The 16,991-nt window shown below is 38.4% G+C and overlaps 2 protein-coding genes across 12 annotated transcripts in view; one reads left to right on the top strand and one right to left on the bottom strand.

Moving 5' to 3' along the window:
- The window catches only part of GPATCH2 (G-patch domain containing 2), a 94,958-nt gene extending 90,947 nt beyond the window's left edge, over window positions 1-4,011 (bottom strand). For 3 of the 7 annotated variants that reach the window (XM_034427832.3, XM_034427835.3, XM_034427837.2), the window contains exon 1: window positions 3,778-4,006. In XM_034427832.3, coding sequence (XP_034283723.1) covers window positions 3,778-3,833 — 56 coding nt within the window. In that variant the 5' untranslated portion in view covers window positions 3,834-4,006. Of the gene's footprint in view, window positions 1-3,454 lie in introns of all 7 variants that reach the window. The other 4 variants (XM_034427833.2, XM_034427836.2, XM_087883181.1 and 1 more) reach the window with 4 other exon arrangements.
- Window positions 3,831-16,991, top strand: part of SPATA17 (spermatogenesis associated 17) — a 92,811-nt gene continuing 79,650 nt past the window's right edge. Inside the window, exons 1-5 of one of the 5 annotated variants that reach the window (XM_034427840.3) lie at window positions 4,261-4,361; window positions 9,014-9,094; window positions 11,701-11,790; window positions 13,261-13,342; window positions 16,487-16,537. In XM_034427840.3, coding sequence (XP_034283731.1) covers window positions 9,072-9,094; window positions 11,701-11,790; window positions 13,261-13,342; window positions 16,487-16,537 — 246 coding nt within the window. In that variant the 5' untranslated portion in view covers window positions 4,261-4,361; window positions 9,014-9,071. Of the gene's footprint in view, window positions 4,062-4,232; window positions 4,362-4,541; window positions 4,673-9,013; window positions 9,095-11,700; window positions 11,791-13,260; window positions 13,343-16,486; window positions 16,538-16,991 lie in introns of those variants that run through there. The other 4 variants (XM_034427841.3, XM_087883183.1, XM_034427842.3 and 1 more) reach the window with 4 other exon arrangements.

The raw sequence follows: 16,991 nt of genomic DNA, 5'->3' as shown, positions 1-16,991 counted from the left end.
TTTAAAAAAATGGAGTGAGGTAAAGCTATTATTCTATTTATAAAATAGAGAACTATCTAACAAATTACTTGATAGAAAAACAAAGCACTCCCCTTTTCAATAATTACTTCTGGAAAGGAGGTGGTTTGTCTTAATGTTTGCTGAGAAAATGGTGTGGAAAATAAACAAAGGAGCAGGATACAAATCACTGCAAGCATTGCTGCTTAAAAAGTAGATACTTTTGAAGAATAGCCTGAAAAGTGTGCATGCCTTGAATATTAGATTAAAAAGAACTACTGCCTGAAAGAGGCTGGTTTTAAACAGTTTTGCTCCCCCACCCCACATTTCACTTTGGTTTTCTCATGCTCACAAATCCAGCTTTGATTTTCTGTAATTTCTTTTCTTCTACAGTTAATATTGCTCCATATCTCATAGTATATTATATCCTTTTTTTACTTGATATTTTTGCTTGTAAGTGTACGAATGTTCTCCGTACGTGCATGTATTTGAATGTATGACAGCTATTTACTATACACAAATGTTAATGTCTATGGAGATTCTCAGTCATCCAGGTCATGGTTGTCCCAAAGGTGCTTTTTCAAGAGGTAACTGGACTTTCTGGTTTTTCTTTGAAGACGTTTCACTTTTCATCCAAGAAGCTTCTTCAGCTCTGATTGGATGGTGGACAATGAAAGGTTTTATATTCTTAGTGAGTTGTTAAGGTCACTTGGTTTATTTGTGTCAGAACAAACACATCAGGACTAGATTCAGCAGTCCATCTGCATTTAAAAGACAAAGGCCACTCTTTTGAAAACAGCAAAATTTGGACAGAGAGGACCGCTGGTTTGAAAGAGGGGTTAAAGAGGTCATCTATGTCAAAATTGAATAGCCCTCTCTCAACAGAGGAGGGATATGACATCATCTATCTCCAATCTATAACACAGACCTTTAAACAGTTCCAAGAAGGCTCCACACCCATTTGCACCACTCAGGTGATGACACAGATAAACCTCCAGGTGATCTTAGTGACCTGCTAAAGAATGCAAATGACCAGCTGTCTGCAAGGAGTATAAATCCTTCCATTCCCCACCGTACAGTCAGAGCTAAAGAAGCTTCTTGGATGAGTGAAACATCTTCAAAGAAAAATAAAAAGTCCAGTTGCCTCTTGAAAAAGCACCTTTGGGCTATGCACAAATGGAAGATAAATTAAGCAGTTGACCAACCAAGATCACATCAAGAATAAGGGATGGATTACTCTGGGAGATCTCAAAGAAACTTAGGGTAATGTCTAATGAACCAAAGGCATCTCTTGCATTGGTTGAATGTCATTGGTATGAGACCACCATCCTGAGAACACTGAACAACAATGGTATGTGGGTATGTAGCAGGATTGCAAGGAGAAAGAAAATTGCTGCCTGTCCACAGTTTATGAAAGACCATGCAGATAAGCCAGAAGCCTATTAAGACTATTCTGTGGATGGATGAGATCAAAGTAGAACTTTCTTGATTATCTGAAAACGGTTATATTTGGTTAAAGCCAAACAGTGGATTCCTGCATAAGAGCCTTATTCTATCTGTGAACTGTGATGGCAGTATCATAGTTTGGGCCCGCTTTACTGTATCTGGATCAGGATGGCTTGCTATCATTGATAGACTATTCTGAATGGTACCAGAAAATTCTACAGTAAAGTGTCAGGCTATTCTGTTAATGAACATAAGCTTAAGAGAAAGTTTGACATGCAATAAGAAGATCCAAGAGACAAGTCATGCAAACAAAGGATGGTTAAAGGGTAAGAAAAGTAATGTTTTGGAATAGCCAAATAAAAGTCCTATAAAAGTGTTTTAGATTATATTTATGCAGAAATATTACATTCAAAAGGATTCACAAACTTTAAAGCACCATTTTATTATAGAAGGTGTTCCATGGAGGCCAGTGGTTGTTATGCTCTGCCTATAAAATGAGTCAAGTTTATAACATGGTTATTTAGATAGCAGTAAAGAGTTAAACCTCCCTTTTATGAATCAATAAGCCTTATTTATGTGCAATTGAAGAAAATTAGCTTTTTACCCTCTAGCATATGAAAACAAGCATTCTGGATCACTTGTTGATGTGTCAAAAATTTCTGCGCTATTCTTTTATCTAGCTACAGCATATATTTTCTATAATTTGCTTTAACAGTAAAGAGTTACCAATTTCAGTACTTGTCATATATTTGAAAATGAAATTTTCATTTATCCTTGTTTCCTCCTTGCCAGATTTGCAGTTATTTCCTATTCTTGTACTTCCACATAAATACATCATTAACCTCATTAAGGGCCTGGTGGCTCAGCAGACTGATAGCATTGTGATTAACACCAGCTGTCTGCAATTACTGTAAGTTTGAATCTCACCAGGCTCACGGTTGACTCAGCCTTCCATCCTTTCTAAGGTAAGTAAATTGAGGACCCAGTTTGTGGGGGCAATAAGCTGACTTTGTATAAATATACAAAAGTATGAAGGCTATTGCTTAACGCATTGTAAGCTGCCCTGAGTCCCTGGAGAAGGGCGGCATATAAATCAAATAAAAAAATAATAATAAAAAAAACCTCTTTGGACACTTCTGAATTTCATGCATTCATGAAAAGTCAGCAAGAGAAAGCTAGTTTGGTCTAGTGGTTAGGGCAGCAGCCTACAAACTAGGAGACTGATTTCTAGTCCCACCTTAGATATAAAAGCTGACTGGGTAACTTTGGGCTAGTCACTCTTTCAGCCCATAAAATCAAGCCTGGGCCAATTGGTCAATTCCTGTCGCAATCAATGTATCAACACTGGATACACAAACAAACAAACCCTGAACTTCAAGAAATGTTAGAAGAAGAAGAAATCAAAATAGTGTTGGGATTTACAGCAAGATTCCTTTTTTCTGATGTTGCATTTAGCAATATTTTTTATCAGACTTCTGTTGGACTATATTTCTGAAGGCACTGCACAAGTTTGCAAGGGGAAAACAAGTTTTGCCCTATTTTTCTGCTTTTCCTTCTATACTTACATGCTGCAAGCATTTAAGACAACTGTATTAAAAAAAAACAGAGCAAGAGAGAAGCAAATAATTCAGCTGCTGAAAATAAATTCATGGCCTAAATGATTTTTTTTAAGGATGTTTAATCTTGTAGCAAAAGAAGTACTCTTGTTAGTTTCCAAAATACCTCCATCCTGTTCAGAGGTATCCCTTCGACAGCGAGTATAAAAAAATCACACCTTAAATTCTGATCACTCCCCAATCTATGGAAAGTACAGTGGACAACCTCTTCTGGTACCCCAATACAAGTAAATGCAGGGCAATCTCTTTCAAGTTTGTAACAGAAGGAACTTCAGCAGGTGCTCAAGGGCTAACCCTCCTTTCCCCAAACTAATCCCCCTGGCCACTCATCCCAGCCACCCTTTCCTTGCATTCTCATCCCAGCCAGCCCCATTTATATTAAACCTCAACTTTACCCCCTTAGGCTTGGAGATGCACACAGGGGACGGCCAACTTCTTCCACAAGGCCCTAAAAGCCAGTCTCATCCAGGAGACTTAAATGAAAAGACCGACGCAAATTGTTATAAGCCGAGTCTCCATGCCGCAGTTGCTCTAAGAGTTGATTTTCCAAAGACTCTCTCTACGCAAAGATCGTAGCAGACAGGTCATCGCTCTTCTCCTTCGACGCCGGGTGTCCTCCCCAGCCTAAAGGCAACCTAGCCCGTCGCCCCTCTCCCTCCGCCCCAGGGCCACCCGTTCCTCCGGCTCCCCGCTCGCCGCCCCTTTCCCCGCCCCTCACCAGCTCTTCCTGGCGGCCGGAGGTCTGCTCGGGTTGGGCTGAGCCACCCGGAACATGTACTCAGCGCCCGCAGTCGGCCGCTCCCTGAGGAGACAAGTGCCGCTTTGCAGAATTCGGGAAGGAGGAGGAAGAGGAAGAGAAGGAGGAGGAGGACGGTTCACCGGGCCGCGGACGGGCTGCCGCACCTCTCACTCCCTCATGATGGTATCCCGGAAGCAGCTTCGGCGCTGGAAGGAAACCGGGCTCGACCATGACTGCTTCCCTGTTAGGGACGTGACACAACGGTGAGGGGGGGATTGTCTCCCCGCCGCCGTTTCGCCTAATTTATTACCCCCCTTTTACCCCGCGGAACTAAACCCGCCGCTTCTCTATCTCTGTCTCTCTCCACGCAGAAGTTGTCTCCTTCTCCCCTCTAGGCGACTGGGCTCAGATGGTACGATCCAGTTGCCATGACGAAAATTTGTATACCATCCCTGGGAGCCGCCTGGGAGCCGGCTGGGAGGGTGGGGGGGGAAGATGGCCACTTTGGCCCGCTTGCAAGAGCGGCTACCGAGCTTCAAGGAAGAGTATTTCAGTAGAAACAGGTAACTCGGGCCTCCTTCCCGAGGCTCTTGAATTATTCGTCCAAAAGCGATTCCCTTTCTCGTCTCTGAGATGATTCCAGGTTTGAAGATGCTGCTTCTTCTTCTTCCCCACCCCACCGCCCCCGGCCAAGAAGTATGCGGAGTTCCCACTCCGCAAAGTAGAGTTCATGCATTCACACGTGTAGCCTATGAATCAGTCACCATGGTAACGTAAGAGTGATGGGGAACGTAGGTGGAAAGATCAAGGAAGGAGCATTGGAATTGAAAAGGGAAGGGCGTTCACGTTGTGGAAAACTGAAACTTGCTAACGGGTAATGATGCTTTTTTTCTGCTTCTAAAAGCGAGGTTTCCCCCAGAAGTAAACAATGCGGCTTCTTCATCCCCATCACTGTTAACTCCACCAAATTCATCTTGGTGACAGAGAGAAGGCAGCTACTTCTGCATTGGTTCCTCATCTTTAGCATTTAAAAAAAATGGCTTGGCTCTTTCCAGATGTCATGGGAATGTTGTCGCCTTTAAATGAAAATAGAAAGCAGTGTGTCTAAACAGTTCTTTCAGGAATAAAGTTGACAACAGCTTGAGGACACACAACTTGTTTGCCCTTAATCCAGGGGTGAAATGCTCCCAGTTCGGACCGGATCGCCTGATCCGGTAGCGATGGTAGCGGGTGGTTCAGAAAACCGGTAGCAAAAATCCCTGTCCCCCCTCCCCCCCATGCCCAGCTGAGCTGCACGATCATCAGAGGCCTTTTTTTTACTTTTAAAAACATTTTTTTCCTACAACCTCTTTGGCTGAAAAAATGCTTTTAAAAGTAAAAAAAAAAAAGCCTCTGATGATCGCGCGGCTCTGCTGGGATCGTCAGAGGCTTCTAAAAGCATTTTCTTCTGCAACCTCTTCGGCTGAAGAGGTTGTAGAAAAAATGCTTTTGAAAGTAAAAAAAAAAAGAGTTGGTCACGCCCACCCAGTCACATTACCCCCCCCCAACCACACCCACAGAACCGGTAGTAACAAATTTTAGATTTCACCTCTGGGTTAAGCATAGGAGGGGAGGGAAGAGTCGCATTGCAATCTGACATAAAGTAACAACTGGGTTAGCAAAACATACAAGGCTGAAGTGTGATTGTCTAGTAGTTTGTGGTTGAGAGATATGTTAGCCTGCAATTTCCATCAGAACTGTGTGGACAGGCTGGAAATGATGAAAGCTGTAATTATACTTCAAAAGTACCTGATTGGGAAGAACTGCTTTTGAAATATCACTACTTCTCCAACTAATTTGGCCATAGGAATAAATGCGAATATTGCCATAATCACAAAATAGATAGCTGCAGTTTTTCTTTCTTTTTTGTTTTGTTTAGTATGGGCAGCAAACTGACTATGAATGGTTCAGAATTTATTTACTGGTGTTCTAAGTCCCAACAAGGAAATCACATTGTATTACTGTTCTATTTACCAGTGCATTTCTAGATCCAGTTGAAAGTGCTGATGATGATCTCTAAGTTACAAATGATTTGGGGCAGTGGAATGAATAATTATTGACTGGGGTCCTAGTGGATAACCATTTAAATATGAGCCAGCAGTGTGCAGCAGCTGCCAAAAAAGCCAACACAGTCCTAGGCTGCATAAACAGAGGGATAGATGTAAAAAAAGATGTGGAGACTCTAGAAAGAATGCAGAGAAGAGCCACAAAGATGATTAGGGGACTCGAGGCTAAAATATGAAGAACGGTTGCAGGAACTGGGTATGTCTAGTTTAATGAAAAGAAGGACATGATAGCAGTGTTCCAATATCTCAGGGGCTGCCACAAAGAAGAGGGAGTCAAGCTATTTTCCAAAGCACCTGATGATAGGACAAGAAGCAATGGGTGGAAACTAATCAAGGAAAGAAGCAACTTAGAACTAAGGAGAAATTTCCTGACAGAACAATCAGTGGAATAACTTGCCTCCTGAAGTGGTAAATGCTCCAACACTCGAAGTTTTTAAGAAGGTGTTGGATAACCATTTGTCTGAAATGGTATAAGGTTTTCTGCCTACGCAGGGGGTTGGACTAGAAGACCTCCAAGGTCCCTTCAAACTCTGTTATTCTATTCTATGCTATGCTATGCTATGCCATGCCATGCCATGCCATGCCATGCCATGCCATGCCATGCCATGCCATGCCATGGTATGAAATCCTTGTCAACTCTTGGTGGCTGCATAGATTTTCTTCATGGCAATCTGCCCTTAACCATGTCTTTCAGTCTTCCAACTACGCAATAATCACCACTGGTGGTGGGTCTCCTTGCTGCTGGTTCCCCTCTTTTCTTTCCACCTTTCCCAGCATTAGAGGCTCTTCTAGAGAACTAGGTCTCAGCATTATAAGTGCAAAGTAGGATAATTTGTACCTTGAGTGAGACCTTTGAGTTTATTTGTTCAATCATCCTTTTGTTTATTTTCTCGACTGTTCACAGTATTTTCAGGAGTCTTCTCCATCACCAAAGTTCAAAAGCATGTACATTCTTCCTATCTTTTTTCTTCAAAGTCTAACTTTCACTTCCATAGAGGGAATACTTTGGCATGCATAAGGCATTCATGGCTGGTCTATCAAGTTCTAGTCTGCTGCATATTTCTTGACTGCTAAATAAATATACCCATGATTTAAGAACTTTTTTTAGAAATCCTACTTATTGGACTTGAGTAAAATCAGTAGGGTTGTTTGGGACTAAATAGAGTACCTTTAGTAGCTTCTAATGTTTCAAATCCATTTGTAAATGTGTTTGAAAGCACTTTCAAAACAAACTTGCATCGTCTAACTTCTTTCAAATATTTGAAATATTTTTCAATATATTTTTGAAATATCTATATTTATTTATTTATAAATAAATATATTTATTTGTATCCCATTTGTATTATTTTTACAAAAATTCAAGGCAGTGAACATAGCCAACATACCTTCCTCCTCCTATTTTCCCCACAACAAGAACCCTATGAGGTGAGGTGAGCTGAGAGAAAATAACTCATCCCCTATTCTACTAAAACTCCATGTCTGATTGTTTGGTGCTTCATTGGACAAGATTTTTTAATCAAAGAGTGCAAAGCAGAGCAACAAAGATGATTAGGGGACTGAAGGTTAAAACATATGAAGAATGGTTGCATGAATTGGCTATGGCTAGTCTAATGAAAAGAAGGACTAGGGTGTGACATGATAGTGTTGCGATGTTTTAAGATGAGGGGGTCAACCTATTCTCCAAAACACCTGAAGAAAAAGAAGCAATGGATGGAAACTAATCAAAGAGAGAATCAATCTAGAATAAGGAGCAATTTCTGACAAAACAATCAGTTCTTGCCTAAAGAGTTGGGGGTGATCCAACACCGGAGGTTTTTTAAAAGAGATTGGACAACTATTTATCTGAAATGGTATAGGGCAGAGTTCCCTAACCTTTCTGGGTTGACAGTCCAGGGGTGGGAGGGGCAGGCACCTTTACACTTGCATGCGCAGTGCAAACGGGGCTACGAGCATGTGCACAAACAGCCGTGAGTGTGTGTGATGCAAATGGGGTCACAAGTGCCCATGTGATACTGAGGTAACACTAGCACCCGCACAATGCCACAATGCTAGCGCAAGTGGGGAGTGTATGCTTGCAACGAACCTAGCGCATGGACACCACCACAATGCTAGTGCAAGTGGGGGCCTGCACTCATAGCAGCACCAGTGCCTGTATGACACTTGCAGCATCACTAGCCTTTGTGCGATGCCATGATGCTAGTGCGAGTTGGGGTGATGCGCATGCGCATGCATTGGCCAGCCATTCACTCAGCCAAGAGGCCATGGCCCAGTAGTAGGCCGTGGCCCACAGGTTTGAAACCCCTGCTTGAGCAGATGGTTGGATTAGAGGCTGTCCAAGCTCCTTTCCAGCTTTCTTATTCTGTAGCTCTGCTTCAGTGCTGCCACAGTGTTGCAGTCAGCTGCGGTCATTTTTATATTCCCTGCCAGCTATAGTATAGCCTTTATTGTCATTGTACATCATGTATACAACGAAATTGGTTAGAGTTAGACTTCAAAGTCAGAGGGAAGCTGGCAGGAAGTTGGAAGTCACTCCCACTCATCTGTGGTGATTCTGTTTCTCTGTTTAGGTAAGGAAATATCTCTGAAAAAATGTTCCAATAGCCCATAGATTGTCTAGTACAGTAGATATATAAGTATAAGATCCTAGGCCTTGCACTCTTGAGTGTTTTATTAGACAGAATATTTAGCAGATTCACAGAAACAAAATGAAGTGGGATAGCTTGATAATACTACAATCATACAGGCGAAAAAGACAAAGACATACAGAGAATAAAAGAGAGAGAAAAACAAAGGAGATTACCCCCATCATTAATTAAAAACAGAATCCAATTTACAAATGACATTCATAAAACCACCTAAACCATCGAGGGAAAATAAAAACAAGAGGGAAAAATCAACACAATTTTAAACTATTTTATTCCCTTTATAATTAGCTGCCATGGCTGCCACTGCTTTTGCTCTAATCTTCCTTGCTGCAGCAACATCCAGTTTTGCTTGCTGAATTATATATACCAGTTAGACTGATATAACCATAGATAAATAAATTGAATTCTTCATGCCAAGTATAATTTACAGATCAATACATAATGCATTAAATCTTTTGCCCTCAGAACACACAGATAAACAAGGGTTTTGCTGCTAGTTCCCCCTTGTACCTCTTATCCAGATATGATGATGGCGTTTACTGAAAGGTAAGGGTGTAAAAAAACATGCCTCAAGTAGAAATCTGTCAAAGCCTGAAGATAAGAGGACTACTACAGGTAGTCTTCATTCAATGGTCATTTGTTTAGCTACTACTTGAAGTTATGGTGGCACTAAACAAATGGTAATTACACCCAATACTCAAAGTTATGGCCATTGCAGCAGCCCACGGTCATGATCAAAATTTGGGTGCTTGGTAGTTTGCCTTTATTTACAATTGCAGAGGCACTTCAACTCTCCCTACCTGCCTGTTTCTCCTGAATCTCTGCCCTTTGGCTACCCTTCTGCTGGCCCTGCTGTCATGAGCTCCACTGGTCCTACTGCCCTGCTGATGTTGTAGCTCCCACTACTTTACATAGTAGTCCCTCCCCTCCTGGTCAGGTGATCAAAATGCAGGTATTTGGCAGCCCATCTGCATTTATGATCACCTACCCACTTAACTTCCTCCATCTTTTGGCTGCCCTGTCCTTCACCATCTCTGCTGTTTCTGCTAATCTGTGCTCCACTGGCCTTGCCACCCTAATCTCCGGTGGAACTGCTGCCCTGGGCTTCCAAAACCTTCCAAAATGTCACGAGAAGACTGCACACAATTTGGCAAGACTACATATCATCTTGGGGAAAAGCCCTGGTGCAGCCAGCAGCTGCCTCATGAAGGGCAGGCAGGCATGCCTCAGCAGCAGTGGGAAGTAGAAGACAATGAAAGTCAGCTGGGGCTGATAGGGCAGTAGAAGCAACAGAAAACATGGTGGCCAAGATGGTAGAAATGGGAGGAAAATAGGCGAGTAAGGAGAATTGAAGAGGAGGCAATCCCTTCAATTGGACTTCAATTGGACTAAGACAGGAATGACTTGATTTGAGATGGATTCTTGCCCAATAATGATTCAGGATTCAGTTAGCAATAGCAATGGGAAGAGCTGGATTTTGGCCACTAAGAGATGAAGTCAATTGGCATTAGACTTTATGAGTACCTCGCTTAGCAATGGAAATTCTGATCACAATTACTGTCATTAACCAGGAATTACATGTACACAATTTAGTCAAAACACACTTTAAAAAATCTGGAGAAAATCCACCAAGTGAAGCCACTTCCTCAGGTTATCCTTAAATCCTGAAATATGCTTGTCTTTTTCAGGTGGGGATAATATATGAAATATAAACAAAATTAAGCTCAGACACCCTTTCTAGTACTTCTTCCAGACATAGGCCTGGCTAAATGGGAATCTGGTATTTCATCAATCTTTTAAAATATAGAAGGATCTTAGCTACATTAAGAATAATTAAAGGTATGCTCTCTTCCATACTAAGCAAAACTGCAAGGGAATCTTGGAGAAGAATGGAGATTGCCCTTGTATTCTAGGGGAGACTGTGTTCAAACTGTGTTGTAGGGTATCCTAAGATTTCACAAAAGTGTGATGAGGTTTTGTGAAAGATTAAGGACAAAAAAATCAAGCACAATCAATTTTCTATTACTAAAACTTTGCTTCTTGATCAGTTTTTTTTTTTTAAAAAAAAATTAGGAAACATATTATGTGGCCTGAAAAATGTTCAAAACCCCTTGACTAAAATATAGAAAAAAAATGTTCAACATTGTCTTGGTGAGTTACAAAGAGGGCTGAAAATAACAGAATGATAAATAAATATAATACTTTAAAAATAGAAGTCCAAAGATGGTGATATCTTCCTTAGTAATATTGCTTATAAAAAGAATGTGGAGTTACAAAGTAAATATGAGTGTGTTGTGACTGTCCCCCCACAAAAGCTAAAGCAATTTTAGTGGGCATCAACATAAATATAGTTTCCAAATTACAGGAAATAATGATTCCGTTTTTGTTTGTATTGTTCATTCCACCTTCAATACTGTGTTCAGTTCTGGGTACCAGAAGATTCAGACAACTGAAAAACATACAAACAATGAGGATGATCAAAGGCTGGAGTCTTAGGTTACTGAACTAAGTACTGGTGGAATTGAGTATGTTGAGCTTTTCAAAAAGATGATGGAGTTGGGGATATGATAGCACTTTTCAAGTACTCGAAAGAATAGCATTCATAAAAAGGTTAAAAGTTATTTTCTGTCGTGCCAAAGTACAGAATAATGATCTAAAATTATAAGGCATATTCCTCCCTAACGTCATGAACTACCTAAGAATGGAACCAGTAATAAGGAAGCTAGTGAGCTATTTTTCAGTAATTGAAATTTTGGCAGGAATCCAAATTAAAGATCCCTAACTAATATTCGTACAACCTTTGCTAAGGATGTATGAACATTTGTCAGTAGTGCTTTAATTTGGATCCTTTCCCGAAACACAGTTTGTACTTGATGGTTCCTATGGTTCCTATTCCTATGGTTTTTCTAAAATGATACTAAAATGATACTGTTGTAATTAACATAAAATTCAGTTATAAATGCTTTTATAGTTTAACACTGAATGTTATAGGGCAGGGGATATTGCAAGTTGTCTTTACACTTAAGAGTGGTAAAAAGGTATTAAATAAATAAAGGTACTTGATTTAATGAAAATAATACTACTTGCTTAGTCTGATCTTTAATGTAAATGATCACAGTACCGATTGCGAAATTTATCCCTTTTGCTTTTAGGTGTGTAGATGAATACAGAAAAACAGAATATTATGCTGCTGTAAAAATTCAGAGTTGGTTTCGAGGGTGCAAAGTCCGGGCATATATCAGGTAATTTAAGCTATACCTGTAAACATCATAAATACGTTTATCTGAAAACTAATATGCATGTCTACTTACAGTAGAGATTAAATTCTTTTTTACATGAAATGGGGAGTTTAAGTTTAATGTTCATTTTTTTTTACCAAGTATACAATTTTTTTTTCATGTTTGGTGCTGTTGGAAATTGATTAACAGGAAAGAAGTACTGAAACATACACGTAGGGGGAGCTAGTGCAAGAAGAAGAACATTTGTTATAATCAACAACCATTTTGTTGATTATATAACAAATTAACACTGAAAAGATCATATATTTGAAACAGCATTAAGAGTTATACTCAATATGCTATATTGAATGTAATTATCAAGATAATATCTCTCAAGATACACTATTCAGAATACAAATTGTTCTAAAACCGAAAATGATAAAGATGATATGGAAATGGAAAAAGAATTTTTTAATAAGTTAGTAGAATAGAAGTTGGAGTTAATGGAGGAGAATATGCTGAGAAATCAGCCAAACAATGAAATGCTGGAAATCAGCCAAAAAACTAGGTGGAGTTAAGGAGGAGAATGCTGTTAATCAGCCAAAACAAAACATGCTAGAAATCAGCCAAAACAATGGAAAATGCTGGTAATCAGCCAAACAAAAGGGGAAGTTGAGGAGGATAATATGCTGAAAACTCAGCCAAAATATGATATGCTGGAAATCAGTCAAATAAATAGGTGGAGTAATGGAGGTGAATGAGGAGAATATATTGAAGAATAATTATTAATAAGGAGTGGGGAAAAAAAAAAGAAATGTTGGGTGATAATTAAAATGAAATGGTAAATTTTGAGATCTCTATGTAAAAGTTTAAGAATATGATAGGATAGATTGGGTTTAGAAAATGAGAAAAATAGAAAGAAATTTTGATTAATAAATTGAAATAAAAATTGAGTTGTATACATTTGGAAATTAAGATTTGTGGTGATAAAATTGTAAGGTAAATATATAGATTAATAGAAAAGATTGTTTTTGTGCTTAATGTTGATGTCAAAAGGAGCAAGGGATAAAAAATTTAGATAAAGGGGTATTGAATTCTGATTTATAATTGAATTTATAATTGAATATAAAAAGGAGCTTTGCCTTAGTAGGAGATTAGGATGTATGATGAGATAATAGAAAAAATTATTAAGATGTTGGAATTTATGTTAAAATTGTTTGTTTCTCATTTGTTAAATTAGTCTACCCATTTGTGACCGGACCAAGACTTTGTTCTTAGAAAAATTTTCTTTTTTATGTTTATGTTGGAAAAAATAAAAAAACTTTTGAAAAAAAAAAAGATAATATCTCTCAAGATACACTATTCAGAATACAAATTGTTCTAAAACCGAAATTGATAAAGTTGATATTGAAATGTCATATTCAGAAACTTAAAAGCTGTAAAAATCTCTATTAATTTGCAGTATTATATTCTTACTAAAGTATTTTGTTTTAGGTATCTGAACAAGATGATGGTATTTATTCAGAAATCGTGGCGGGGCTATCAAGGGCGGAAAAAATTCAGAAAAATGCTGGAGGTAAAATTAACTTTCTAAAACTATTTTTTAAGTTTTCCATAATTTGCATTAGTACAAAATAAGTGGAATTATTTTATTGGAAGAAATATTTAATATGTTACGTATTTTCAGATTTATGCATTTTTGGTCATGCATAAGTGTTCAGATATCTGAAAAAATAAAGCAAATAGGCTCGGATAAAAAAGATAAATAAATCTTATATTTTTCTATTTGGAATTTGTGCATTGCAAAACAGGATTTCATTGGTTCCTTGTGCTACTACCCTCTTATTCAGCGGTGACCACAGAATCCTGCTACATTTGTTAAGTGCCGAAGTGTTGTTGTACTGCAAGTTCCAGCCTTTTTGGGTGTGCATGTACCATCAAATGTCTGTAGAAAAGGAGTGATGCTTGTGTCACAACATTGCAATTCTACTTTCATCAGTTCAATCTTCCCTTCCACCCCAGTGGACACTGCTGCTATTGTCTAGAATTTCCAGCAGATAGCACAACTGGCTAGCCTTATATGAGTTTTGAAGTTAAGCAAAAGGAGGCTTAATAGTATAGGTATTTCTCCTTTAGCAATTGCCTCAGATAACAACTGTTCATAAATATAGCACTAGTGAACAGTAATAAAAAATTAAATTTCTGACCAATGCATGCATTTACGACAACAAAAGCGTTCAGTGTGAAACCGATTAAGGTTTGGCCAGTTTCAAGGCACAACCGTGAGCTTGTGGGAGATCAACTAATTAAGGTCACAAAACTGAGTTTTTTAACTTGCAGTTAGCACATTTTAGGAAAGTGCTGCACTACAGAGAAAGGCAAATTCTTGCTCTACAAGGAGGGCAAAAAAGGAGGGGAAAACACACCAGGGACAGGACATTATAGGAGAGAATTTCATTTTAATGGGATGGCAATAACCAGCAATCTTTGCAGCACATCTCTCTCTCTCTCTCTCTCTCTCTCTCTCTCTCTCTCTCTCTCTCTCTCTCTCTCTCTCTCTCCCTCCCTCCCTCCCTCCCTCCCTCCCTCCCTCCCCCCTCCCCCCTCCCTTCCTCCCTCCCTCCCTCTCCCTCTCCCCCCTCCCTCCTCTCTCGGTTCACTTAGCAACTGTGTCACTTAATGACCATCTTTCTGGAAACAATTGCAATCATTAAACAAGAACTACCTGTATTTGATTGGAAGATTACCAGTGAATTCCTTGGATGCAGACTCAGAAGTTGAAAAAAATCAGTAAGGCAATGATAAACAACTTATTTAAGAAACTGCATGGATGTCTTCATTCAAGAGTAATACTTGATTTGAGGACGTCTTTATTTCTTAATCTAGCTTCCATACTTGATGAATTGAGCAATGGCCATCCATGAAGCTGAGGAGAGTTATACAGCTTTCTTCTTTTACCCATTAAAATAGAGCATCAGAAGTTTTGGAAAAGTATAAAAGCTGCTTTAGACCTGCTAGCATGTCCCACATTCCAAGACTTTAAGATATAAGAACTAGAGCTTTATAGATGTAATCCAGAGATAATATATAAGCCTAGTTACTAGTACCCTAAAAACTACAAAAGTAGTTCTAGATATTGATAAAACTTTTGGGAAATTAGGCTTCCACAATAATATGTGTTTCAACTTGTCACCTCTGATCTATAGCATTCCATTCCCAGTTCAGTCTATTTGAAACATATTAGCAAAGCATAGTTAAATAAAGATTGAGTTATGGAAAGAAGAGAAAAATATTCCCATCCATTGGCTCCTATCTGTTGTAGGGATCTGAATAGGTGGTGGATTTTATCACCAAATTGAAGGATTTCTTGGCTTAAGTATATCTTTTTTTTCTTCAAAAGAACTATCTCTTTTCTGTTTTTTTCCCCTCCTTTTGGGTATATTATTGAGGAAGCAATATGATATTAAGGTAAGCATTTTAAAAAGTGGCTTAATTAAACAAAAACAATAATGCCTCAACTAATGTAATGAAGAAAGTGAATCTAAAATGAAGTAGCGTCATTGTGTTCATTTGTAAATAACATATTGCAGCCAACTGCTTCTTAATTGCCCAGACAGTTGATAAATAATCCAGTCCTGCTGCTCTCCACAGACAATTTGCTTTGGATCAGACTAGGCAATTCCAATAACACTAATTACAGTGAAACTCTTTTACAGTGAATTTTTTTTTTTTGCCAGGAGGGAAGATCGAGAGTACAGGGAACTGCATATCAAGGAGAGGTTCTTTCTCTCTGGTTTGTAGTTAAAACACACTCCCAAGCCCCCAGAGTCTGCATGTTATGCTAAATAAAGGACGTTCTTCTATCTCGAAAGTACTTATTTTACTTTTTTTATGATACTGTTGTGAATTATGTTCATTTTGCATTGGTAATTAGAGGGTGGAACAGATGTGAAAGCTTAGTGTAAAGTGATGTATCCATTAAAATAACCTATCTTGCCAAGTGAGTGTTTGCTGTAACAGGAGATTCTTTCACCGAGAGCGGAATTCATCTTTATTGGAAGGGAACCAGGAAATGTTTTTTTTTTATATCAGGGGATTCACTGTAACATGTTATCATTGTATTTATGATTTTATGATGTTAGAATGAATATTAAATGAAACAAAATTCCCAAGGATTACTCAGGAGGCAACTAAGTACATAACGTTTAGTACAGATGGTTGGAAGGCACAATTTTGCTCCATCACTGAATCCATATCCTTGAACGATTTCGACTGAAGACAGCATTTCTTTGAATTTTTCATTAAACCAGGCATCTTGAAATATGAATTCCTTTTATGTTTCTGTGAGTTTTGGTTAAAAGAACCCTGGTGAATAAATCATATAATACTATATGTCACCAGCACTTGTGAATATTTCTGCTTTGTTATTCTACTCTCAGTAGAGCACCATTGATTATCAAACTCAGCGGAGAGCATTTTATGATCATATATCTCCATTAGCTGCTGGTTTGACTACCATAGATTTTTCTGGTTAAGCCTGCATTATGTATTAGCAAGCCCATCTCTTCGATTCTAAGTTTGATTTTATTCCATCCAAACCTAAAAGTCTTATTATGTATTATGTATAAAAATTCTTACCTTTTATATGTAAAAATAGAAGTGTAGTATTTGTGTAACTGAAATGTATGCCATTTTTTTCTCTCTATCCCTTGTTTCACAGACAGCATATTTTATTATGAAGATGAATTTCTACAATGAAATGGCTGTCAGGGTAAATATTTCTTCACTTGTTAAACAAATGAAAAGTCAATTGTGCTCTGAATTTGCTTTTAATAAAATAAGCAACCCAGAATAATATAAACTTGATTGATATGCTGATGGTAAAGTGAGGAAATGGTACATAGTTACAAATTTCAAGTTACGCTAAGTAATCCCAAATTGCATTTTTGAAAATCTTGGTTAGATTTAAAAGTACAAATTCATTGTCTTTTCTAAATATTGTGGCATTTCATTTTAGGAGGAAAAAACATTTTTTTTTAATGTTTGCATGCATTTGCATTTAAATCCCACACTTCATCTATGATATTCAGTATTTCGTAAATAGGTTTTACTGGACTCATCCAGGCACTGAATAAATATCTGCTTAAGTTTAGAAAGTACATTTTATGATGTGACTAAAAAAACCAAACTTACATTAATGGCCTGAACTTTCTGCTGTACAAATA

This window comes from Pantherophis guttatus, chromosome 1 (genome assembly GCF_059756535.1).
Source record: "Pantherophis guttatus breed Tessera chromosome 1, ASM5975653v1, whole genome shotgun sequence".
NCBI classification, from domain to species: Eukaryota; Metazoa; Chordata; class Lepidosauria; order Squamata; family Colubridae; genus Pantherophis; species Pantherophis guttatus.
Note: the sequence above shows the minus strand (reverse complement) of the source record. Positions and strands in the feature narration are given on the sequence as shown.